Source organism: Epargyreus clarus, unplaced genomic scaffold (assembly GCF_041222505.1).
Source record: "Epargyreus clarus isolate Ecla_fem2 unplaced genomic scaffold, WU_Ecla_fem_2.2 ptg000025l, whole genome shotgun sequence".
Taxonomy (NCBI): Eukaryota; Metazoa; Arthropoda; class Insecta; order Lepidoptera; family Hesperiidae; genus Epargyreus; species Epargyreus clarus.
The window spans coordinates 1,563,587-1,589,211 of record NW_027332232.1 but is presented as its reverse complement, the minus strand read 5'-3'; the positions used below and the strand labels follow the sequence as shown (position 1 = coordinate 1,589,211).

The following is a 25,625-nucleotide window of genomic DNA, read 5'->3' as shown; positions in this document are numbered from 1 at the left end:
CTACCGCCACTTCACAAGGTGCTTTGTTCGGCTCAATTTACATTACCGCGGAATGGAATGGAAGCGAATTTTTGCAAACAAATTCTGCATAGCATAATGAACTTTATGTCAATTGTGACAAAATCCACAGACGGCGCCGACAGTTATTTAGGGAACTCTCGAGAATTCCCCGGAAGACGCGCAACCTTTTTTTGGCACGTATTTAGTTTGTACGTTCCACAATTGACATAAAGTTCATTATGCTATGCAGATTTGTTTGCAAAAATTCGCTTCCATTGCATTCCGCGGTAACGTAAATTGAGCTTTATGGAGAGAACTACATTCAATACTATTCTCAGACTGAACACGAAAACAGTGCAGTTCGTATTATTGTGCAATTGTGCTCGTTTGGAGTCAGAGCGTCTTTCAATCTTATTGCACAATAAAAAGTATTGTCCAATGTTATTTAGGTCTAGGGGCAGCCAGAGGGCATACAAAATAAAAAAACTATTAACTTTTATATTTTTATTATAGAATTTATATTTATTCATTCTCCTGGCTACGGAGACGTGCTGCGGCATTCGTGACCCTGATGCTCAACTGCTGGGCACGTTCCACGATACTCTTCCTGTTCTTCGAGGAGACTCCGTGGGCAATCTCTGCGCAGTACTTCCTGTTCTGCATCATCAGGATCTCCAGCTCACGGACGTTGTGGACGAGGACCTGGAGATTTGAATGGAAATTTAAATAAATATATTGTTTCAAGTATTTCTGCATAATAAAAGCTGTTCTGGTTTGAAAAATGTGGTAAGGGAGATGAGGTTTTCTGGGGGCCTACCACCATCTTTTAAAAACCATCATAGTTCAGAAAAGTTTTATTTCCTCCTTAAAACAGTAAAATATTCCATCATACACAGTCGAACAAACTTAAAACTTATTAATTTTAAGCTTATCCATTGTATAAAACCAACTGAAATAGCCATATTTTGCTTAAAAAGTTAAATTTACTGCAAAAAAAGTTAAAATATTATCAAAATAATATTGTTTTAAGAGATGGTAGTAACTCCCCCGAGGTGTTCCAATTTAGTACTCAGGCAGGGCTGTTAAGTAATGTCAGGATCCTTCGGTATAAGAATTCGGGGGGTCATGGGAGATCAGGGTACAAATAATGTAATCAAAAATTAAAAACTGACATTTCAATTTAAAATTTTTAAACGTAAATCTTAATGTTGTGTAAGCTAATATTTTGGACTTTCTGGGCTCTGAAAACAGCGTCCTTATGCCTTTAGGACAAAGACGGAGTAGTTATCAGGGGGCAGCAACACATCCGACCTCAAGTACGACTAATCCAATCTGGGGTTGATTACATGTCCATGGGCTGCAGTAGCCACTTACCATCAGGTGGACAGCATACCTGTTTGCTACTCCTGTATTATAGAAAACAACCATATTTCGTGGTTATTTGTTAAAAATATGTATCTACCAATATGACCAGATAGCGAGACCAAGCTATATGGAATAGGGTGTGGTAGAGTTTATATAGCAAGGTTACAAATTGTAATTAACATATTATATGAAAACACAGAGTGCCCTTGCATTATGGGAATAGGAGAAGTTTAATGAAAAAATGAAATATATTCATTTTTATAGGCTTACCAAGCTATGTAGGCGACGATAAATTGATCGATTATATAACATTGATACTTATATCTGCGTAAAACATAGCCAATACAACATTATCATATTGAAATGTAAAAAAAAATATTCTTAACAAAAAATTCCCACTTCTGGGCATGGGTCTCCTCTCAATGAGAAGGATTAGGCCATAGTCCACCGAGCTGGCCAAGTGCGTATTGGTAGACTTCACATACCTTTGAGAACTTTTTTTTTAAATCTCAGGTATGCAGGTTTCCTCACTATTTTCCTTCACCGTTAAAGCAAGTAATAATTAATTTCTCATAGAAACAACTGAAAAATCAGAGGATTTGAACCTCGACCTCGGCCCCATCAAGCGGCAGACTCAACAACTAAACTATCACAGCTTCACAGTACTGTAGTACTTGCCTGTCTAATAACCTAAATTAAAATTCGGTGGATGATGTACATTTAACACATCCCTTCTATAGTCATACTAGATGACCCGGCAAACATTGTTATGCCTTATAAATAAAAAAATGTTAAGGGTGAACAACCCTTATCACTTAGGGGTATGAAAAATAGATAGTAGCCGATTCTCAGACCTACTGAATATACATATAAAATCTTATGAAAATTGGTAAAGCCGTTTCGGAGGAGTATGGTAACTAACATTGTGACACAAGAATCTTATATGTAAGATTATCGTCTCACCTTGCGGAAACCATTGGGGAGCATGTGACGTGTCTTCTTATTGGAACCGTATCCGATGCTTGGCATCAAGTATTGCCCCTTGAAACGTCTGCGCACTCTGTTGTCAATACCTGAAATAATTTAAGTATAACTGTTAATAACAATCATAATCCATTTGGCACTTAGAACTGAGTTTATCATTAGATATCGCTGGAGATTGAACCTAGAGCCCACTGCAGGTCAGAATGGTATGTTTTTTACTTACTCATAGTACGTACTCACAGGGTAAAAACTGAACCCTATTACAAAGCCTCCGTTGTCTGTCCAACTGTCACAGGACTCTATCTACTCAATGGTAATAGATAGACATCTGTCACAGGGCACTATCTCCTACACCGTAATAAATATGACACTGTGGTTAGATTCAAGTGACACCACTGCCACACTGATTTCTGTCTAATAAACAGCAGTGTTAAGCGCTGCTGCGATCTGGTATGAAGGGTGTGGTAAGGGAGACATACTTATCTGACACATACCAGCATAGTTCTCAAGGGTAGCGGCTCACCGTGACCGACGTCAGGCAGAAATTTAATCTTATCTGGGATTGATTACAGATGTCCATGGGCTGCAGTAGCCTTTAACCATCATGTTCACTGTATGCTCGTCTGCTAGTCTTATATACAAAAATGTCACTACCTCTATGACCAATTAGTCAATATGACTACTTGGAATAGGAACAGGTAGTCTTAATCTAGCAAGGTAACAAATTGTGACTAACATATTGATTATGTGTAACACAGAGTGCCCTTGCAAAAAAAAAAAAATAATTTTGAATGTAAGGGTAGGAGGAGCTAGTTGACTAACATTTGAGATGACCGGAGTCCTCAGGAGTGGCAAGTGTGATCGGCTTCAGGTAGAACCTTTCTTTTTGAAGTTATAGTCCGCATAAAACTACTAGTCTGCTCTGAATATAGAAATGAATCGCATTGCCATAGCAAATTGTATGACTACACCTGCTCGCAACTTCAGAGCGGACTAGCAGTTTGGCGAGTATGCAGAAGTACATAAAACAGTGATTTACCATCAGGTGGACTGCATGATCATTTGCTTTCAATCTTGTAAAGAAACTATTTCTTACAAATTTATGCACAATTTTTTAAACTGAGTAGTGAATGAAAATGCAATCCATCTGTTGGTAAATATCTGTAATCAATCCCACATAGGTCTTGAGTTTCAGCTAAAGTCAGCCACATGGGTCACTATTTTAAAAAAATACTTTCTATACCTAGTTATACATCAAACCAAAACAAATGACATTGATATAAGACAGGTGTGATGGTGCCTCCGGAGTTCGACACTTCAGTTCATAAGGCATTCCATGTTAGTCTATCATTTAGTTAACCCTTACTTCCTAGGTTAGTCACGTTAAGAAGTTTTTGTATTGTAGATGTTTGCTAATTTACGAGAATTAGAGGTTTTTATTAGACTACTATACAAACACTGGGTGCAATGAACACACACACAGCGACTAATACACAAAATCTCAGATTGAGCACTGATAGATTGTCATTTGATTATCTGCTTAGCTCGGCATCAAACCCAGAGTTCACTGTAACAGACCGGTATTATGATCACTTCACCACGCGGTCAATCATTGTCCATTTAACATAAAAAACAACTCCATTTAGGTTATAACTACAATCGATCACTACTGAAACACATTTCCATACCTCTAGGTTTGCGCCAGTTACGCTTAAGTTTGTCATAGCGATCCGATTGGTGTCTGATGAATCGTTTCGTCCTCTTTTTGACGATTTTTGGCCTGTACACAGGTCTGATAGCCATTTTGATTATTTCTTCACGAAAACGCGGCGAAGAACCACGCGGTGACACGGCCGCACGAAAAGGAAAGAGGAATAGACAAACGCGGACATGTCTAGACTTTTGTGTGGTTTCTTTGACGTTTCGGAAAATGTCTATGGTTTTTACCTAGTAAAACAAACTGCGCAATTGATTTTTTACTTATTTATTTTAAAAGGCAAAAACAGCATGATAATTATAATTATTTTTAATGTAACGCATTGAAGTTAGGGATGCAACGATATATCGATTTAGATAGTAACGAAAACGATAACGCGAACTAAAAATATCGATATTCATATCGATGTAAAAACTACTCGATACTGTAGTATTATATCGAAAAAAAAAATCGATATCGACATTTTTTAACAGGCTCATTCAATTTTTTGCGTAACATAATTTTAAACTTTGATAACTTACAAAACTCATTTAAAGCAATACTCTAAGTAATAATATAATCGTTGGTGACTGTTTGACTCTGTTGTTCGTTCAGTAATTGATTTTAGTTGATTTATATATTATTATATGAAAGTTGATATCAATTGTTAAATCTTGTAGCAGTACATTACGTGGTTTATACCCGCTATACTCCATCTTACAAAATTCTGAGTATCAAAAATCGAAATTAGACATTTATATATTGCAGAAATTATCAAACATCTTTGATAGATAAAAATGGATAGTTAAAGGGGAGTAAAACCATGCGACATAGGGATTCGGTTAAAATCCGGGGACCAGCATCAGCTAATAGTCCGCATAAAACTGCTAGTCCGCTCTGAATATAGAAATGAATCGCGTCGCCATAGCAAATTGTATGACTACACCTGCTTGCAACAACTTCAGAGCAGACTAGCAGTTTTGTGCGAACTATAACAGGTCCAATATATTAAGGTTTTATGTACATTAATGACATTGGACGGCGTATACGAATATAAACATTTATATATAGTTCGTGCAGATTGATATTTAGATATAATATACTCAAAATTATATTTAATTCATATCGATATTATCATCGACTAAATATAACCTCGAATCATTAATTTTGATGAAAAAGTGACGGATGCTTAACGCACGCATAAAAATCTTATAGGTTTATATAATACTAGCTGAACCGGCAATCTTTGTACCGCCTCAAAATCTATTTATCAAATATTATTCATATAAAATATAGCCTATGTTACTCGTGGATAATGTAGTTTTCGAATGGTGAAAGAATTTTTAAAATCGGTCCAGTAGTTTTTGAGCCTATTCATTACAAACAAACAAACAAACAAAGTTTTCCTCTTTATAATATTAGTATAGATTAATACGACAAATTAGAAATTTAATTGACATTTAAAAATAATCCTCATTTGAATATTATGAATTATGACATTTTAAAATTTTGATAATAATATCGATATTTATATCGATAATTTTGTATGCACGATAACTTGCACATCTTATTGAATTTTATCTTGCTTTTCTATTCTATGAATTTTAAATATTATTATAATTTCTTTACACTATTTCAATACAAAAAGCATAACTATTGGAAAAAAATCTGATTATATAAATACCGTGATTGAAATTCAATAATTTTTAATAAAATATGAAATGATCATAAATAAGAGTCTATTATAATAATATCATCTACGGCTAATGTGTTCGAAAATCCATTTTATAGTAATATGTATTACGTTCTTAGCATAACGGGCAATACATATTGAGTGATATTGAATTTTAATTAAAGTGAAGTGCATAATCAAATTAAAATCAAGTTTACTCTGTGCCAATCATAGACAATGACTAATGACAGCTCGACGATGCGCTACGCGAAATAGAGAACTATCCGATTACTCTATGCCACAGACGCCAAATGTCGCCATCGATCAATGACATTTTGTGAAGTTGAATTTATTGATATCAAGCGTTAATGTAAATAATAAACAATTCCAACATAAACGTCGGCTTCCAGTCGATATGTATGCCAAGGGCAAAGGCTCAACGGTGCCTTCGGACGCTCAGGCTCGCGAGAAGTTGGCACTCTATGTGTATGAGTACTTACTACACGTTGGGGCTCAGAAAGCGGCGCAAACTTTTCTCTCAGAGATACGATGGGAGAAGAATATAACGCTCGGCGAGCCCCCCGGGTTCCTGCACTCCTGGTGGTGCGTGTTTTGGGACCTGTACTGCGCGGCGCCAGAGAGACGGGACACATGCGAACACTCGTCCGAAGCTAAGGCTTTCCACGACTATGGATTCGTCAATTCCGGCTACGGCGTTAACGGGATCGGTCACAACGCAGGCCCGGCGCCTCCGAACGACGGTACGCGCGCTAATTCTGTTCTATTTTTAAAAAATCGCGAGTTGCGAACAGTTACGATTTCAGGCCATCTCTTATCTCTGTGTGCAAATAAAGTTGTTTTTAGCTCTCGAAAACGCTTTGGAATAGTCCAAATTCATACAATCATGGATTGTAGTGTAAATTTGATGGTTTTGTTCGTGTTTGTGATTGAGAAATGGTTTTGGTGTCCTGTTGGATGCAATATTTGTACAGTTCAAATTTGGAATATTGTGACCCATAAACAATATTTGTTTTCTATTTACTTTAGTATATGGAGGGGTTACTGTTCCAGTTTCGCTAAACGTTTTTGAGGAATAACTGGGATGATCTAATTAATTTACTAAAGTGAACTAAATATTGTAAAATTTATATATTTTCTCAGCTACATACCTCTAAATTAACATTGTAAGTTCAAGTTCAATAAACAGTTTTAAGTTCAAATTAAGCAAGAATAGCTAAGAAATCTGCTAAATATTTGAATAAGGAACAAGTCTATTTTTCATAATACTCCATAATATTACTATTTTAGGTTACTTAATATACCTGATATTAGAATATGTTAGTTTTAGCATTTTGGACAAATGTGATTTACTGTCCCACTGCTGGGCTACAGCCCACCCCTATCGCTGGGACAGCATAAGGGTTGGTAAACACACCCTTTAATTAATATGGCATAACACTTAAATAATGTTCTTATATGTAATTTTTTTAATGATTATTTCCAGAATATCAATGATAAGTACTTTTATAAATGCTTGTGACTAGAATTATTGTATGTATGTTAGATGCTAACCTATATTTCAAGAATAATTAGCATAAATATGTAGTCCCTTTGTAGCTTTCACATATTTCATCAAGTTTGAGAGTCATAGATTTAATTTTTACCACACTTTTATTAGCTTGACCTGTATGTATGTATGTATGTCATCTTTGAACACAATTTTAACCTACTTTGAACGGTCCGATTAATTTTAAAAATTGAACACTTATACAAGAACTGATGACAATAGACAATTTTAAAGATTTTTTCCCATTCTTCTCATCAGGATCATTAGGATTAATGATTTTTCTTGTGCAATTTTAGCGTGGTTTTTAGTTTTATAACTATAATAATAATCTTATATATAAAATTCTCGTGTCACAATGTTAGTTACCGTACTCCTCCGAAATGGCTTTACCGATTTTCACCAAATTTTATATGCATATTCAGTAGGTCTGAGAATCGGCTACTTCTTTTTCATACCTCTAATGTTTGCCGGGTCAGCTAGTTATTTTATTAGATTGAAGTAACAAATGACATTGCAGTCCACCTGATGGTAAGTCACTGTATGGACATCGGTAACTAACTCCCGAACAGGTAGCCTGAACCTGAAGCCGATCGCAGAAGTACCACTTCTGAGAATAAGGTGGTCGCCGACTGTAGGACACCCTACCACCAAAATTCTGAACTTTATGATAGTAAGGCATTTGGCATTCCAGCCTCCAGTCCAACCATACTTTTCAAGGCACCACTTTTCAAAATCAATTTTTATATTATAGAAGTAGCAAATAAGCTTCACACAGTCTAATGGTATGTGGCAACTGCTGCCCATGATCTGTAATCAATCTCAGATTAGCTTAGTCCTATCTAAGGTCGGCCACAGATGCACCACTACCCCTGAGGACTAAGCTGGAATGCCTCGGAAAGTATGTCTCCCTTACTACACTTGTCAAACCAGAACACAGCAGCGCTTAACACTGCTGTGCAGAAATTGATGTGGTTTTTTGTATCTACACTATATATACAATATATATGATGAAAATATAGTCAAGGAGAATGTGTTCTGCAAATTTATACCATGAAGGAACTAAAGAATTGAAATGATTATCTTATTTCTATATGTAATATTAATAGATTCAATTTATATGTCACAGTGTGGCTGGAATTGTATAGTCTGTGTAAAACTGCTAATCCGCTCTGAATATAGAAATGAATCCCGTCGCCATAGTAAATTGTATGAAAGAAAGAAACATTTTAATCGGATACATACATAAATAATATAAAATAAATGATGAATAAATGTTATTAATTTAATTTATGTCTCTTATTTCAGCTATGGGTGGTGGTGGTATGCCACCTGGTTTCTTCCCGAACTCGTCACTCCGGCCGTCCCCGCCAGCGCCACACCCAGGGTCCCAGCCGTCGCCCCACGGACCCCAGCCGCAGTTGATGGGCACCGGGCAACCGTTCATGGGGCCCTGGTACTCGAGCGGGCCAAGGTCAGCGGTCAGGATGGGAATGGGCAATGATTTTAATGGACCACCGGGTGAGTTACCGCTAAATTATTCTTTTTCAGTAAAAACCTACTGTGTGATTGTGGGACTGAAAGTCCGAAGAGAAAGAAAGGGTTGCCTCCACTGGAAGCAGTTCCCTACAACCCTTAGAGACTCGCAACACATCTATTTATAGGTGACAGACCAATCGCAGATGATAACACAAAAAAAGTGATAACTTAATGGTTCATATGTGGTCCGTCATTCAGGGTTCTAGGTTCAAATCCCAGATTTTTGAACCTTTGATTTTTTAAAGTTGTTTGTGAATTAGAAATAAATTATCACTTGCTTAAATGGCGGAGAAAGTCATCATGAGGAATACACAGGCCTTCGAGTGCTTTAAAAAAATTGCAAATGTCTACCAATTCAAACTTGGCTAGCATGGTGGGCAAAATTAGGCAAATTTTGACTCTCCTGTGAGAATATATGGATAATATAAAAGATGTTAATGAGCATTTTTTTTAAATGGTATAGCACACGAGCATGCCGTCCACCTGATGGTAAGTGGCTACTACCGCCCATGGAGATCTGTAATCAAGTCCAAATAAGATAAGAGACCTACCTCCGGTCGGCCATAGATGCGCCGCTACTCCTGAGGACTAAGCTGGAACGCCTCGGAAAAGTCTGTCTCCCTTACCACACCCTTCAAACCAGGTCACAGCAGCGCTTAACGCTTCTGTTATGAGGCAGAAATAGGTGTGGCGGTGGTGCCGCCGGAGTCGACCTACATAGGGTTCTACCACTTTCAAAGTTGGCAACACATAAAAAAATTGTTAGGAATAAATTGATTAATAAATCCTTCCTTCCCTTCATTAGACGCTAAAACGCTTCCTACACTCACAGCCTCACACTAGGATTCAGTATCGTGTGTGCTTTTGACACACATAAAGATGAATACACAAACACCCAGACGTTCCAGTTGTTCACCCTTAAATTTTTTTTATTTATATGGCAACACAACGTTTGCAGGGTCAGCTACTAAGTAACAAAAATACCTTATCAAATCTTTCTTTCAGAAAACTATACATGGTTGGTTAGACTCGTGTCCACATAGACACAAGTGATAAGGGTTGTTCACCCTTTACATTTTTTTTATTTATATGCTAACACAACATTTGACGGCCGCCCGCCGACAGACGACCCGCGTGGCGGAGCGGTCACCATACCGGTCTGACGGTTCGATCCCCGGCCAGACAGATATCTAAATGATGAATTTCAGATTTCTGTTTCTGGGTCTGGGTGTTTGTGTATTTGTCTCTGTGTGTGTCCATGGCACCCACATCACAGGGAATCCTAGTGTGGGGCTGTGAGTGTAGAAAGCGTTTATTATTTATTATTCTCAAATACGTTGGTAAATATTTAACCATATAAATACCTCAGCTAACTAACCAATTTTCTGATTGGCCAAAGTGTGAGAGTCCACAATTTTAACAACAAAAAAAAAAAAATTGACGGGTCAGCTAGTAAATAAATAAATTGATTTGATTTGATTTGACATTGTTTCCAGGGCAAGGTATGATGGGCAACTCGCTGGAGCGGGGCGGCGCCGCCGGCGGGGGCATGCTCGGCGGGCCGCGCATGACGCCGCCGCGGCCCGGCATGGGCCCCATGAGCCCCGGCGCGTACGCGGCGGGCATGCGCGGGCCCCCGCCGCAGGGACCAGGTGAGTGGGGGTGCTGGGGGGTGCTGGGGGATGTGGGGGGGAGTGGGGGATGTGGGGGGTGGTTGTTGAGGGGAGTATTGGTAGGCTTGAAGGGGTCAGGGGGTGGGCGCTGTTGAGGGGGTGATGTGGGAGTGTTGTTGGGAGTATTGGTAGGCTTGAAGGGGTCAGGGAGTGGGGGCTGTTGAGGGGGTGAGGTGGGGGTGTTGAGGGGAGTATTGGTAGGCTTGAAGAGGTCAGGGGGTAGGGGCTGTTGAGGGGGAGAGGTGGGGGTGTTGAGGGGAGTATTGGTAGGCTTGAAGGGGTCAGGGAGTGGGGGCTGTTGAGGGGGTGAGGTGGGGGTGTTGAGGGGAGTATTGTTAGGCTTGAAGGAGACTGGGAGAGTGATTAAGTGAGTGAGTGATTAGGGCTGGGGGAGTGTGAAAGATGGAGTTGTGGAGTGGTGAGAGGAATAGGGGAGTGTAAGGTGGAGTTGTTGGGAGTATTGATATGCTTGAAGGGGACTGGGAGAGTGATTGAGTGAGTGAGTGATAGGAGGGCTGGGGGAGTGAGGGAAAGATGGAGTTGTGGAGTGGCGAGGGGTGCTAGGGGAGTCTAAGGTGGAGTTGTTGGGAGTATTGGTAGGCTTGAAAGGGACTGGGAAAGTGATTGAGTGAGTGAGTGATTGGAGGGCTGGGGGAGTGTGAAAGATGGCGTTGGTGGGAGTAGGAGTGGGCGTGAGGGGAACTGGGGTAGTGATTAGAAGGGTTGGGGCGAATGGAAGAGAGTTGGAAGTGAGTGCAGAAAAATAAGTAGGTGCTAGAGGCCACTAGAGGGGTAGGGAGAGCATTAGGAGAGGAGACGCGCTGGGGGTAATAGTGTAGCGATTAGGGGGGCTTGGGGGGACTAAGTTGGTATGGTTGGTATGTTGGGGGACTCCTAATGGCCTACCCATTAGGAGTGTAGGGTAGGGGAGCCAGGGGGAATAAGCACATTGGATTATTATGGATTATATATGTCACAGAAAATAATATGAGGTGCAAAATGCAAATATTGCTATATTGGTATAATGCGGTGAATAGATCCTCTTTCCTTTGGGAAATCGGCTAAAAATATTGCAATTAATACAAAAAAGTTATACAATTATTTATATGTATTAATTTGAAATACATCTACATAATTTTAACTATATTTTATTTAAAATTGATAGTTATCGCAACATAGCTGATTGTGGTAATATTGCAAAGGTAGGTTATTCGTGTTATTTTTATGACGTTTTTATTAGCTTAATCTTAACATTTATACATAGATTATTTTTAATTCAGGTTAATATTTTTTTATTTATATAGTTAATAAATTTAAAGTAGTATTGACATAAAGTATACGTCAAAGTTGTCATATATTTGCAGTTAGTTTTTTAAATGTGTCAAAAAATGGTATTGTGTTAAACTGTTTTGTCTTTGTTTATATACACGTAGAATTACTTGGCCTTGTCCATTTTTGTCCAGATGTCCATGGGCGGCAGTAACCACTTACCATCAGGTGGACTGCAAGCTCGTCTGCTACTCCTATTTTTTATACTAGCTGCCTCAAAATCTATTTATCAAATATATTCATAAAATATAGCCTATGTTACTCGTGGATAATATGTCTTTCCAATGGTGAAAGAATTTTTAAAATCGCTCCAGTAGTTTTTGAGCCTATTCATTACAACCAAACAAACAAAGTTTTCCTCTTTATAATATTAGTGTAGAAAAGGAAAATAACCACTTATGAAACTGTATTCCCCTTATAATATTAGCGTAGAAAAAGAAAATAACTAATTGTAATGAAAATATAACCCTTACACTAAGAACCCCGAAACATAGGTATGCCACCGATGGGTATGGGTCCCCGTGGCGCGTGGGCGGGCGGCAGCAGCGGCGGCGGCGGGGGCTCCGCCCCGCTGAACTACAGCGGGGGCTCCCCGGGCGCGTACGGCGCCCCGCCGGGCTCCAACGGGCCCCCCGGACCCCCCACGCCGATCATGCCCAGCCCCCAGGACTCGTCGAACTCCGGTGAGTGATTCGAAGCTCTAGGTGGTGGTGTGCTGGATTCTTTGGTGCGACGGGATCTCGAGCGTTACCTTATATGCGTATAATCCGCGCCAAACTACTAGTCCGCTCTGAAGTTGTTGCGCGCAGTACTCTTACAAGTGTCAAAAACGGAACTATAACGCTATCAAAATTAAATTAGAAATGTAAAAATATATGCATCCTATTTATATTTGTCAAACTAAATGTCGTCACAATTGACTATTTAGTTTTTTAAAACTCATAATGCGAAATTTTAGTTCCGAAACGGTCCACCGGGGCGCTGTATGAACATTGAACGTATACGTAAACGTTGAACGTTTTCGTGCAAACGTAATAACTCAAAGTAAGGCTACAGGTTTAGTTAGCATATACTCCGTAACGCAGCTAATATCTACAATTTGCTATTGCGACGCGATTCGTTTCTATATTCGGAGCGGACTGGCAGTTTGGCGCGGACTACACTAGGCGTGAATATGTTAAAAAGTTTCAACTATTCGTTCAAGATTCTGGTACGGATGCAGGATTTTGGTTTGGGTACCGGCTTTGTAATTGTTGATACTAGATTCTTGGCTTCGAATACTGGATTCTTAATAAAAAATAATTATAATGCTCACTGGGTACTCAGTTACTTATCCTATCTTAGTTCTAAGCTCTGTTTATTATTATCGAAACTATTGAAATCTAATTTATCTATTTTATTAATCAGATTATAAATGTTTTATTTGTATAAGACTATTGGATTATACGTGGTTGGTTGCGAATGTGATTTTTTTAACATTCTCAAACAGGATTCTGATTCTTGTACTGTGGTACTCGTTTTAGAATCGGTTTTCATTCTGACACGTGTACGATGGTTGTGGGTGTGTGCCTTTTATTTATTTATTTATTTAATGTGTCTATTTATGTAAATATATTTTTAGGAGTTTGGTAATTCGGTTGTCTAATGCCCGTGATTAATAAGCGATCTATCCAATGTTTTGTCTACCAAGGATCGAAATGTGACAATTTCTACTAGTAAGCAAACATTGTTAAATTTCGCTCTTTCTCTTTTCGTAGGCATTTGGATATATTCAATATTAATAATAGGCGTAAGACGTTTCAGAGAAATAAAATACAACTTAAATTGTTGTAATAAAAATTTGTAACACATATTTAATAATAAATTGTACCCTATGTCCTTTTCTGCACCCCTGACGACGCGTGTACATTTCATGACAATCAGTTATGTAGTTAAGCCGTGAAAGTGTAGCAAACAACGAAACTCCCATTCGCATTTATAATATTAGCTAGGATTACTTATTAACCGCTGACGCGATAGTTTTTATTAATTTATGTAAAAAAATATCGTTCAACCCCAAGTTAAAACTTCTTTTTTTCAAATGTGTAAATTTGTCACCCGGTTCGTAACTTTTTTTTTATTTTAAACGTTTTTAAAATAAAAACAATCTAAAATAGGGTCAAATGTACTCATATCAGTAAAGTAGTCGTATTTTTTTAATAATTTAGGAGGGGGTAAAATTATATTTCAATTAAGCATAAGTCAGTCCATGAGCAAAAAAAGTAAAAAAGCTTGTGGCAAATATCATTTATTTAGCTATATGTGATTCTTTAAATAACTTTTATTTTAAAGAAGTGATATTGGAAATTGAAAACTATATATTAGCAGTAATAAGTTTGTAGCATAACCGTTTAGGAAATTGGTAAAAATATTTTTTTATTTAATACTAGCTGACTCGGCAAACTTTGTACCGCCTCAAAACCTATTTATCAAATATATTTCATATAAAATATAGCCTATGTTACTCGTGGATAATGTAGCTTTCGAATGGTGAAAGAATTTTTAAAATCGGTCCAGTAATTTTTGAGCCTATTCATTACAATCAAACAAACAAACAAAGTTTTCCTCTTTATAATATTTGTATAGATAAGTATATCGCCAAAAAATAAACTTATGAGCGAAAGGTAAATTTAAGAAAAAACAGTATATCATTATGAATGTCGTATTCAACATATTATTTTTTGTGAAAGACTCGTTTTAAATACTTATTTTTGGTTAAAATTACTTTTATTTCTTTACTTTTCTGTCCGCTTGCTTCGTTCTCGCATAACATCGGTTCTTCACGCTTGGGTTACTACTGTGTAATGCTTTTTATGTTTCACACTTTATGTACGTTATACATCTGTCTGTTTGTGTAAACTTTTAATTTAAGTGTTTCCAATTAGACGGATTTCTTAAATTATTAATTGATTTTTTTAACATTGGATTGATTAGTTCTACTAAAATTCCCTGAATTTCTCGATTAGTCTTTGTAATATCGCTTGTGATCGAGCATATTACGGGACATACTAAAGTGAAAACAAAATTTCGAAATTCCTGCTCAATACACTTTTGAAAAATGAAGAACACTGAAGTGTGTTTCAGGCTGATAAATAAAAAAAAAACATTTCTAATTTTGTTATTATGTGTATATAAAAAGAAAAAAGAAACCAAAATGAAAATCTTGAAAATAATATTTATATTAATTTAAATGTTGTCGGAGAAAGCTTTGAAAATTAAATAGAAGTTATTTAGAATTTTGTGACGCAATTTTAGTTTTGAAATGAAATTTTCAAATATTTCAATGAAATTATCACGACTTTTTTAAAGTATTTATTTTATGTTTTTATTTTTTATTAATTTTCTGATTCTAGTTGGAAACATTTTATATTTTAGTTAACATCCCTCAGTTGGAAGTCATAAAACATTATAACATAGTATTGGGCGGGGTTGACGATTTTTTTTTATTTTGAAATTCGATTTTCGAAACGTCCGTCGCGCTCAGCGGTTAGTATCGAACTGAATGCAATACGTGTTTATTTTTATGTTATCCTACCCTCAGGCTGTTAAATGGGAAGGACACACTGTAGATTTATGATCTTTGCCGCGTTTGTTCAAAATTGTGTCTTTTGCTAACTATTAGTATTAGTCGCGTGATCGTGACGCGTTCTAGCTTAGTCTTCAGCGACTTTGACCAACCTTAATTAGGGATAGTCTTATCTGAGTGTCTAGGGACTGCACGTGTCCATGAAGTAGTATAGGTTTCCTATTTTCAAAAAAAATCGTAAGTGTAAATTTGTGAAATTTATATTTAGATGGCGTATTTTTTTTAAATAATGTTTGTATGATACGAATAATAACTACGTAAGATGCTGCAAACATTGCGTTTTAAGTGTTCAGGTCTATTGTTAGGTGCTGTAGGGTTTTCAAAATGATTCTGATTAGTTTTATGACTTCTGATTGTGGTCGGAAATTAAATATAGATGGAAATCTGTTTAACCTATTAGAATCGAGTAAGATCTCGACTTACTTTTTAACAGTGTATTATTATAAATATTGATTAATTAAATATTTGTAAATATATAAAATATAATCGTTTTATTAAAAAAAGTTAAAGCCAATAAAGAAAATGGCGTCGTTATGGTTTCAAAATTTTTTTGAAAAAATTAAAATTGGTATCATTGAAATTTGTGAGATAAAATAAAATTGAAACAGACTAAAATTTCGAAATAAATTTCAACTTATAAAAAAATAATGATATCAAATGTTATATTTAAGAATTGGAAAAAAAAATGAAATTATCGACTGCAATGAAAAATATAAATAAATACATGCTTCGATAAAGTAGAATAGTAAAAAAATGGAGTGACGCGTTGTTACGGCAGGCGGTGACAACATGTACACGCTGATGAAGCCAGTCGGCGCCGGTGCACTCGGCGCCGACTTCCCGCTCGCCGGCGAACACGGCCCGCCCGCCCAGCACCTCGCCCAGCCACCCGCCAGCGAAGGTGGGGCCTACAGGGCTTGATAACGCACCCTTTTTGTGATTAAATTTGATAAGTACGCACCTAGGAATAAGACCACTACTATACAGCTTTCTAGTTGTAAGTTTTTACACGCTGTGGGCACGGATGACAGCTGTCATAAATCGCAGACCAGTCGGTTTTAAGTTTTTTTTTATTGTCTATGACCTGTGATGACAAACCAGTTGCAATGAAAAATGTGGAATGTAAAACAATATTCGTTTCTTTTATGTTGGAAATTACGAATTCTAAAAGTGCCTAAGTTTTAGATCGAAAACAAGCAATTAAAAGAAATGTAGCATCTACGTAGTTATTATTCAGTTTTACAAAATTTAGTTGGAAAATATACCTGATTTGGACAAACTGAAAATATTAAACGATTTTTAAACAAGATTTTTCTTTAAAATTCATTTGGAATTTTACTAGAAAAAATACGTAATTGATAATGAATGCATGAAAGTAAATCCTTCAGTAATTTGTGTATAGGCTCAAATGTACTGAAGGATTTGGCTGGCAACCTCGGTTTGGTAGAGTCACCTGATAAAAATTGAAAATCGTTAGATTCAAAGTTCGGAATCGATGTGACGTCATTTAGGGAATGCCAAAAACCTGAAAGTAACCTCCGAAGTATATTACATATAACTAATTACTGTCGCTTTTTACAAGTAGAAATTTCACAGAAGGAATATTGGTATATTTAAATATTTTATTATTAAAAACATGTGTCATTTTAACATATTCGAAAGTGACGTACCTTTGACCTGAAATTACAATAGTTACGTGAGATGTGGCGCATATGTTAAATATTCTTAATTGGTCGATATTTTTAAGTAGAGAGACGTTAAATCTCACAAAATAGTTCATCTATTTATTCTACACTTACTAAAAACTGTGAAAGACATTGTACTAGCGTTTCAATAATTAGAAAATATGTGGGTTACGATACATTGATTTATCAAGCGTTGCTTTATTTACTATGGTTGACATATACGTTACCGATTCGAATTGGTACAGTGTGGTAGGTACTCCAGAACTCAAATTTGAGAGAGAACTGTATCCATTAGTGGGACATAAAAAGCGTTGCATTTACCACTGCCAGTTTTATTAATTCGCGAGTATTTATTTGATTGTTTCATTGTGTGTAGACTTTATATTTATAAAGTCGCTTTAATGTATCTTTAGAAAATACATAAGTCTGTCTAATATATTTTTGGGTAGATATAAAGTCAGTATTATTATGATTGTTTATGTTAATAATTTCGTAGTACTAGAAGTAGCTGTGTTTGTTGGTCCAGGCTTAGGAGGCGTGGACGGGATGAAGTCGTCACCGGGAGGGGTCGGGGGCGGAGGGCCGGGCACACCGCGGGAGGATTCGGGATCGGGAATGGGCGATTACAACTTAAGTGAGTACTTTGGATGAAAAATTGGGCAACGAAAATTTAATGTAAGAAATGAAATGAATTTTTCAAATTGTGGAAATGAATTTTAAAATTGTATCGGTATTTTCGTAAGATTGAAATTGTATTTCAAATGTGTAAAATTTATTGTCATAATTTTGAATTTTAGTTTCGATTTTAAATAAGTGCAAATGAAAAACAAAAATATATAAATAAAATAAAAGTATTAAGTTTATAAACAGTTGTTATTATTGTTAAAAGGGCTAATTCTTGGAAGTGGGGGTAAGATATGTTTGATGACAGTTGAGATGTCAGGTATACTTTGTTCCAATTTCAGGTGTGAACGAAGATCCTGATCTGTTTCAGTCGTTCTGACGCTAGAAGTTTAATACACCGTAGGTTAATATCGGAATGCGGCTGAAAATTGTAAAATAATACTCAGTTATGTTAGAAAATTTAAAATTTATTTGAAAAAGCCCCCGTAGGTCCCTTTGTCGAGCTGGAAAAGAGATGATGATCGTTTAAAGGCTTTATTTAATCACAGAATACGCTGTACATAATACATTGTAATTTTATATTTTTATATAGTTATGGACTATAGTAGTATGTAACATAGTATTACCGAGATCTGGTTTTTAATTTCTTTTTTATTTATATCTATCAAGACAACAAACAAACTTAATTAAAGTCAGTTATAGTCACGGATACACCTGTCAAATTTAAAACACTATTTTTACGTCGAGATTCAAAATTAGGCCGAACAGACAATTTATCTATGAATTTATTCTACTCATAGACAATCAGATTGCTTTAACCTTTTGTAGTCTATGGATCTTATAAAAATATGGCGGCTTGTGTAATTTCTAATTCGATTTTCAGCTGTATTACGGTTTGTTGAGCGTGTAAATAAGTAGAGTATAGTTGTTAGTACGAAAAACTTAACGAGGGTTTACAAAGAATATCAAGTACAAGTACCCTTATTTGTGCAAGGTTTCGGCGGGCCGGGCGGCGATCAAAACGACCAAACGGAGTCTGCGGCCATTCTCAAAATCAAAGAGAGCATGCAAGAAGAGGCGAAACGATTTGAAAAGGATCCCGACCATCCAGATTATTTCATGCAGTGAACAAACCGGCCGCCAACCGGCCAAAGCGCTTAACGGGTTAAAAAAACGGTTTTCGGTCGCGATTCGGTCACTATTCGGTCTGCATTTGTATGATCTCAGCGGTTTTGGCGGGTTGGCGTCCACGTTTAGCGTTCCAACGATCTGATGGTAAACAAAAGCAAAAAAAAAAAAAATAAGAAATGAAGAAGAGAAATTTATTATTATTATTTTTCGTTTTCTATCAATCTTCTCGTGCCCTGGCATCGCATATTTATTAGTTTTAATACGACGCACTAATGTTTGTTTTTACACACACACACACATACAAAAAACACCACACACGTAAACACTTACAAGGTTCTTTTAACGTTTCTCGTGACTTTGATTATGATTTTTTTAATTTTGTATTTTCGTGCACCCAATTTTTTTGGAGTAGTTTTATAAATCTGCACTGTATATTATATACCCCTGTAGTATTTTTTTCTGAAGTGATGGAATTGTTACAATGCCTATGTGGTTTATGTAAAATGTGGGGAATGCTGCGCCGAACCACGAAATGGGGGACGCGTTACGCCACAAATGGGGGACGCGTTACGCCATATATGGGGAACGCGTTAAATCACAATTGGGGGATGCGTTAAACCACTTAACTGAATGGGGGATGCGTTAGCCAATCGGTCGAGCATCGTCCGTCGCAGCGAAGTGCGCTGATATTCATTGAAAAAAAAAAGTATTTTTTTACTAATTTATCTAACGTTAATGTATTTTATTTATTTTTAAGATTTATTGATTATCTGAGAGTGTAATATTGTATCGGTGGAAATATATTTCGTGGCTCAGAGCACTTAGGGCTCGTACCACCGACGGCGGGTAACTAATACAATTTCAGATGAAAGATTAAAAATTTTAGATACTTTTTTATATGTGTGCGCGGTTTTTTGTACAATAATGCGGTTTTCAATAGTAATGACCAGCGATGTATTAAACGTTAATGGAATAAATTGTATCATCTCTATATAGGATATTGCAGTAGGTAATGAGCATGCGGTCCACCTGATGGTAAGTAGTTACTGCATCCTATAATCACATAATCAACTCCGTATAGAAAAGGGATTTTACTTGAAATCGAACATAGATGCGTCGCCACCCCCAAGGACTGATATGGTCGCCGCATAAATAACTCAACCGGCTTTCCCAGACTTACCGAACCGCAAGAGGTGTCTAATGCATAGATTAGTAAAGATTACTCACTTCTAACAAAAAAAAAGGAACCTGTTTTGACAATTGAAATTGTCACTGTCATCTATTTGAAAAATATTTAAAAAATGTAGTTTTTAAGTCATTTATGAATGAAACGATATTTCTCCGCACTTTTTCTTAAATTTCGTGTTTTTGCACGTCTTAACTGCACATGTTGGCATTGTTCCGCGTAAATTACATGACAGCCATTTAAACCATTTAATGGCTTCCTTCGATTACAAGGCGGTGAGATATCTATACTTATCTATGGTTTTATGCTAGAAATAGGTTAGGTGGTGATAACTCCTGAGTCAAACTGTACTAACTTGTTCTAAAACCTTTGATGGTGTCAATTATAGGGTCATATATGTTCAAGTATATTTAAAAGAAATCTTAGTAAAATTAGTGGGTCATTTCGTCTTAAAGATCTTGACAACGCCATCTATGAGTTTGAGAAGTAATCTATTCAAGTTGAAAGTAACCTTACTCATTGATAGATTTTTATTATTATCGGATGAACGTTTTTGGTAGCGATAAACGAACATACCACGTCATTTATGTGTATAAAGATAATTATTGAAACGTATTTTGAAAGGCGATTACTTTATAAATAACAGATTTTTTTTATAAAATGAAATATCGCACACCGCGCACACATATATAAAAAGTAATTAATATCTATCACACTTAAACATGCTGCTAATAGATTTTCTTGTCGTAAAGCAGAACTCTAAGTAAGGTATTAAAAGAAAGATGATAGATACCCGTCGAATACGGTGGTACAAGTCCACAACATTGATAAGGAAATATTTAGGGTCTATGCACACTGGTACACACTGCTATGTAAATGAAATGGCTGACAAAAAACAAAAATTCGTATTGTTGTATAAAATAAATCATTCAGTCCGAACAATACTGGTAAAAAATGATATTATATTGTGGCGGCACTGTGGGTAGAACCCTTTTAAGCGCATTTTGCTGGTTCAAAAATCTCCCAAGAAAATTAGCAATTGAAAATAGTTGAAAACGATTTATTAATTAGAAGAAGTGTGTATTATTATTATTATTATATATTATTATAATTATGATATATTTAGTGGCATAGATTTTTTGATGTTTCGAATAAAATTTATGTATGTATTTGAGTATACACAAAAAAAGTAACTTTTATTTTTAACTATTTTAAATTTATTGTATTTTGTATTTGTATTAACGACTTCCAAATTAGGATTGTAATGTGTTTTAACTGTAGTGTTTAGTATGTTGTATTAATTATTAATTATATCATTAATTTATAGTATTTTATCATTATTTTGAAGAAAACTGTTGAAAGATCTAAGATTGAACATCAGCGTTATAGATATACTTGATAGGTAGTAGGAGTATGAAAGGTATTGGCATAGTTTAGTCAATTCAGCCCTTACGCTGCAGGGCCCAGGTTCGAATTCCAGGTTTTCAAGTTAAGACATACTTATCCGAGGCAATCCAGCTTAGTCCTCACGAGTAAGTCAAGTGACCTTAAATCTATTTAATAAAAAACATCACCGGTTTAGTATAGTCTGCGCCAAACTGCTAGTCCGCTCTGAAGTTGTTGCGAGCAGGTGTAGTCATACAATTTGCTATGGCGACACGATTCATTTCTATATTCAGAGCGGACTAGCAGTTTTATAATTTGGGACGTAAATTAAAATTGGATTACCGAGAATGGAGTGTATTTTTGTCGAATTTCAAGAATTACTATGATCGACTGTATTTTTTTCTGAAAGAGATAGTTTTTGTGTGTAAAGAGTTAGTTATTGGATTTGAATATGTATTTCTGATTTAATATAAGCTGTATTTATCGTAACTAAAAGCGTATTGTACAGACGGTATTGTAAATTTTATGATATACATATATATTTTAAATTGAAAGCGAACTACTAAATGCTACAGTTAAAACTTTTTATCTTAAAAACGACGCGCACCGAGTATGTGCGTTGATGCATCTGTTAGCAGTAATTTAATATGATATTTTATTTTCGTGAAAAGTGAAAATTCGTTCTTTTTCATGTAACTGTGACGTGGGAATAAAAAAAATGATTGTATGTACAAGTAACACACAAAAAAATACTCTTAAAGTGAAAGTGAATTAATTGATATTTTTATGAAACTAAAGCTCTAAAATTGCTTTCAACAAAAAAAAAAGGTTCAAAGAAGGTTCAAAAGTGAATTTTGCCTGTTGATTTGACTTATAATACCTACAATTGAAGGCGGTAGAACCCTCTGTGGTTCGACTCCGGCGGCACCACCGCAACACCTGTTTCTGTTATAACAGCAGTGTTAAGCTGCTGTGTTCTGGTTTGAAGGGTAAGGGAAACATTCAGAGGCATTCCAGCTTAGGCTTCCGGGTTTTTGGTTGGTTGGAGTTGTTTGTGGATATTGTAGAATTGTAATGTATTGATTACATTCAGAACTTGTTTCAAATTGAATGTCTTAAGCGGTAGAAAAATTACTTGAATGAAATGAAATGTGTAATGAATGTTAGGGACCTTGTGTACTATTTTTGCAATGTTTTTTTATCAAATTAAAGAAACCTTAAAATTTTTAAAAATAATAATTTTAAATCAAGGATCTTATTTTATTTTGAGCTGTTAAAAGTACAAATCTTAAACTATACCATTTTAATGGTAACTCGCGTGTATTGGCGATTGGGACCAATCAGATCAACTTGCAAGTTCAGAATCTACAATATTAGGAAATTTTATGTTATATTGTTCTAATTTCTGTGTCGAAATTTTACGCGATATACAATTCAATTATAATTATCATTTGTTTTAAGTCTCGAAATGCAAGTCTTTCGTATTATAAGGAAATACTAAATCAATCTCTAAATTTGGCGAAACCTGGATTTTCTTGTGAACTTTTGTGGACTTTTGTCTACATTAAAACCATATGATATAATAATTACCATACGACGACCCATGTGGCAGAGCGGTCACCTTATCGGTTTGACGCACAAAGGGTTCGATCCCCGGCCAGACAGATATCTGAATGATGCATTTAGATATCTCTCTTGGGTCTGCGTGTTTGTGTATTTGTCTTGTTTCATCAGTAATGATAGTGTGGGGCTGTGAGTGTAGAAAGCGTTTATTAAAAAAAAAAACAACTTTTATGATAACATTCAGTATTTTTTATATTTTATTTTTATTTGGGAAACATACAACATTTAATACACACAGTAACTTTAACATAGACTTAACAAAAATCAGCAAAGTTTCAACAGTATATCATCGAAAAGAACGAATTTTCACTTAAAAAAAACAATCTTCCACGTCTTAAATAAATTATTTAGAGTACATTTCGTTTTAAGCTGTAATGTTCCTAGATGTCTATTTTTTATTTCTTAAGTTTGACTATCGCAGATTTCGGTGCGTTTGCCAATGGTACGCGTTTGTGTGGTGTTTCTCAATCTTTAATGAACGTGTCGTTCAAAATTGTGTCTATAAAAATGTCTTGAAAATGAATTTTCAAATTTAAAATTATTTGTGCGCTTGAAAATTGTTTATATTTTTAAAATACTAATTTTAATTGAGATTTATAAATAAATGTGTTATGAATTTTAATTTTCACGATGAATTTTATTAAAAATAAACTCAATATTAAAGGAGATATTGTATTTAGAAGAGATCTAAAAATACTGTAAGTAAACTGTATGATATTATTAAACCGTTTCCAAATTAAAATTCATTTTTAGAAATTCTTGTCGGTACTTTTTAAAATTTCGAGTAACACCACCGAACGTGGTGCCGTTTCACGTTTGAAAATTCCGATTCGCGACAGAATTGCGTTATATAATTCCTCGCGTATCCGAATGCGCATTTATTCAAGTTAAATAAATTATGGATATAAATATTTGTCGCGCGGTACAATTTTAGATGTATTTGCGATTTTGTGAGCGCCTAAAGACATGTGTATTGTTAAATAGAAATATGAAGTAAACTGGATAAATCCGGTTATGCTTTACTGTGGCTTACTCTTTTATTCTCGTCGAAATTTTGGATAAAAAGTATATAAAAACATTCTTAGATAGAAATGCAACGTTGTGTAAAAATCAATTGTGTGTAAAAAAATTATTAGTTTTTGAGTTTCGCGAATACAAACATACGGAAGGTAAATATTTACATGTAAAGATTGATTATCTACGTGAAGGTTAGTTAATGAATTTTAATGTATTAAAAGAAATAAGTATTTAAAAAAATCTTATGTATTTTTTCTTACAAAATTTTGAACAAGATTACATTAAAATTTGTAAAGATTACAATAATAAAAAAAATGTAACCATAAAATAATTTAAAATTAATAAAATTAAAAAAAAATGCACCTGTCTTTAGGCGCCGCGAGGTGTCGAATTCGGAAAATTTTTATGAAGAAAAAATTTTATACCATGAAAATAGGTTAGGACGCCGAAATAACAATTTTCATCAGATTTCTTCATACTAGAATATTATCATTATAATTTTTGGGGTGTATGGAAATTTGTATAAACTAGTAATACTTCTTAGAAAGATTTGGAAAGGTAGATTTTAAGTTATGGGGTGGTAACCCTGTCCATATGAAACAACTTTGGGTTCTTTTAGTGATGGCAAAAATGATACCAGGTAAAAAAATCGGTACCGATTTTGAATCTCGACTGAAAATATTCGAAATTAACATTTTTTTCGAGTTTTGTGTAATAAAATTAAAGGATTTGTAAATAAAATCAATTGGGATGTGTGTGGGTAAATAAATTGAGGAATTTTTTTTTGAGAATTTTTCGCGACATAGGAATTGCATATATCAAAATTTTTAGCGAAATTTTACACTAATTGGACCCAAAAATTGTAAAAATGCAGCGTTGAAATAAATATTAGAGTTAAGAAGTTAGTATAACAGAAAAAATAGATTTCCAACAAAATGGAAAATTTGCAACAATTTTTTAAAATATATAATAATTTAATTGGTTTTTAATTTAAACATTAAATTTTTAAAGTGTAGTGTGAGGTTGTATGTTGATTTTTAAGGTATATTATTATTATTAATTAATTATTATTTTCCTTCATTTTGTGAGTTAGGTAAATGAATTATTTTTTCTTGTCGATGTATGTTTATATACTTACATAAATAGTTATTATATATTAAATTATTGGTGGTTTTATTTGATATCCTATTGTTCCTACGCTGACAAGGTGTTAGAATCTGTGATTTGGTGCAGAGACTCCACCGTCACACCTATTTCTGCCTAATGACAGTGTTAAGCGCTGCTGTGTTCTGGTTTGAAGGGTGTGGTAAGGGAGACATACTTTTGCGAGGCGTTCGTATTTAAATAGCAATTATTTAGTGGTCTACCTCTAGCAGGGTTCAAATCTTATCTGGAAATTATAGACGTCTTTTAAAATTAATAGTTTTAATGGTGGGAATCACCTTGTGTAGGACACCAGCGACAACAACGCCACACCTAATTCTGCTTACTAACGGCAGTATTAAGCGATGCTGTGACTGTGATGC

The 25,625-nt window shown here is 35.3% G+C and overlaps 2 protein-coding genes, 1 long non-coding RNA gene and 2 other non-coding genes across 6 annotated transcripts in view; 1 reads left to right on the top strand and 4 right to left on the bottom strand.

Moving 5' to 3' along the window:
- Positions 1-489: 489 nt before the first annotated feature.
- On the bottom strand, positions 490-4,231 carry RpL32 (ribosomal protein L32). Its single transcript, XM_073087157.1, has 3 exons — positions 4,038-4,231; positions 2,329-2,438; positions 490-702 (listed from the first exon to the last, which is right to left on the bottom strand). The coding sequence occupies exons 1-3, from the start codon at positions 4,150-4,152 to the stop codon at positions 523-525; spliced, it is 405 nt and encodes a 134-aa protein (XP_072943258.1). The 5' UTR covers positions 4,153-4,231; the 3' UTR covers positions 490-522.
- LOC140752895 (small nucleolar RNA psi18S-841/snoR66) lies at positions 1,448-1,576 on the bottom strand. The gene has a single exon (XR_012103494.1). It is a non-coding gene; the product is annotated as a small nucleolar RNA psi18S-841/snoR66 (small nucleolar RNA).
- LOC140752893 (small nucleolar RNA psi18S-841/snoR66) lies at positions 2,991-3,119 on the bottom strand. The gene has a single exon (XR_012103493.1). It is a non-coding gene; the product is annotated as a small nucleolar RNA psi18S-841/snoR66 (small nucleolar RNA).
- Positions 4,232-5,990: 1,759 nt separating the features above from the next.
- Positions 5,991-25,260, top strand: Ssdp (Sequence-specific single-stranded DNA-binding protein). Of its 2 annotated transcripts, XM_073087098.1 has the most exons (7): positions 5,991-6,478; positions 8,590-8,802; positions 10,317-10,472; positions 12,317-12,505; positions 16,226-16,348; positions 17,659-17,766; positions 18,751-25,260. In XM_073087098.1, the coding sequence occupies exons 1-7, from the start codon at positions 6,133-6,135 to the stop codon at positions 18,882-18,884; spliced, it is 1,269 nt and encodes a 422-aa protein (XP_072943199.1). In that variant the 5' UTR covers positions 5,991-6,132; the 3' UTR covers positions 18,885-25,260. The 2 variants fall into 2 exon arrangements, with proteins under 2 accessions (XP_072943199.1, XP_072943200.1); XM_073087099.1 differs by lacking the exon at positions 16,226-16,348 and having other exon boundaries at positions 5,992-6,478.
- Positions 22,321-25,625, bottom strand: part of LOC140752787 (uncharacterized) — a 238,186-nt gene continuing 234,881 nt past the window's right edge. The window contains exon 2 of the long non-coding RNA XR_012103456.1: positions 22,321-22,398. This is a non-coding gene — a long non-coding RNA (uncharacterized LOC140752787). The remainder of the gene's footprint in view (positions 22,399-25,625) is intronic.

Bases quoted from the DNA above. Each gene is read 5' to 3' on its own strand.
- RpL32 (XM_073087157.1), bottom strand. From the start codon at position 4,152: ATGGCTATCAGACCTGTGTACAGGCCAAAAATCGTCAAAAAGAGGACG. The intron at 2,439-4,037 runs GTATGGAAATGT...AAATTATTTCAG, and splicing joins TAACTGGCGCAAACCTAGAG to GTATTGACAACAGAGTGCGC. The intron at 703-2,328 runs GTGAGACGATAA...TCAAATCTCCAG, and splicing joins TCCCCAATGGTTTCCGCAAG to GTCCTCGTCCACAACGTCCG.
- Ssdp (XM_073087098.1), top strand. From the start codon at position 6,133: ATGTATGCCAAGGGCAAAGGCTCAACGGTGCCTTCGGACGCTCAGGCT. The intron at 8,803-10,316 runs GTGAGTTACCGC...CATTGTTTCCAG, and splicing joins TGATTTTAATGGACCACCGG to GGCAAGGTATGATGGGCAAC. The intron at 12,506-16,225 runs GTGAGTGATTCG...TTGTTACGGCAG, and splicing joins CCAGGACTCGTCGAACTCCG to GCGGTGACAACATGTACACG.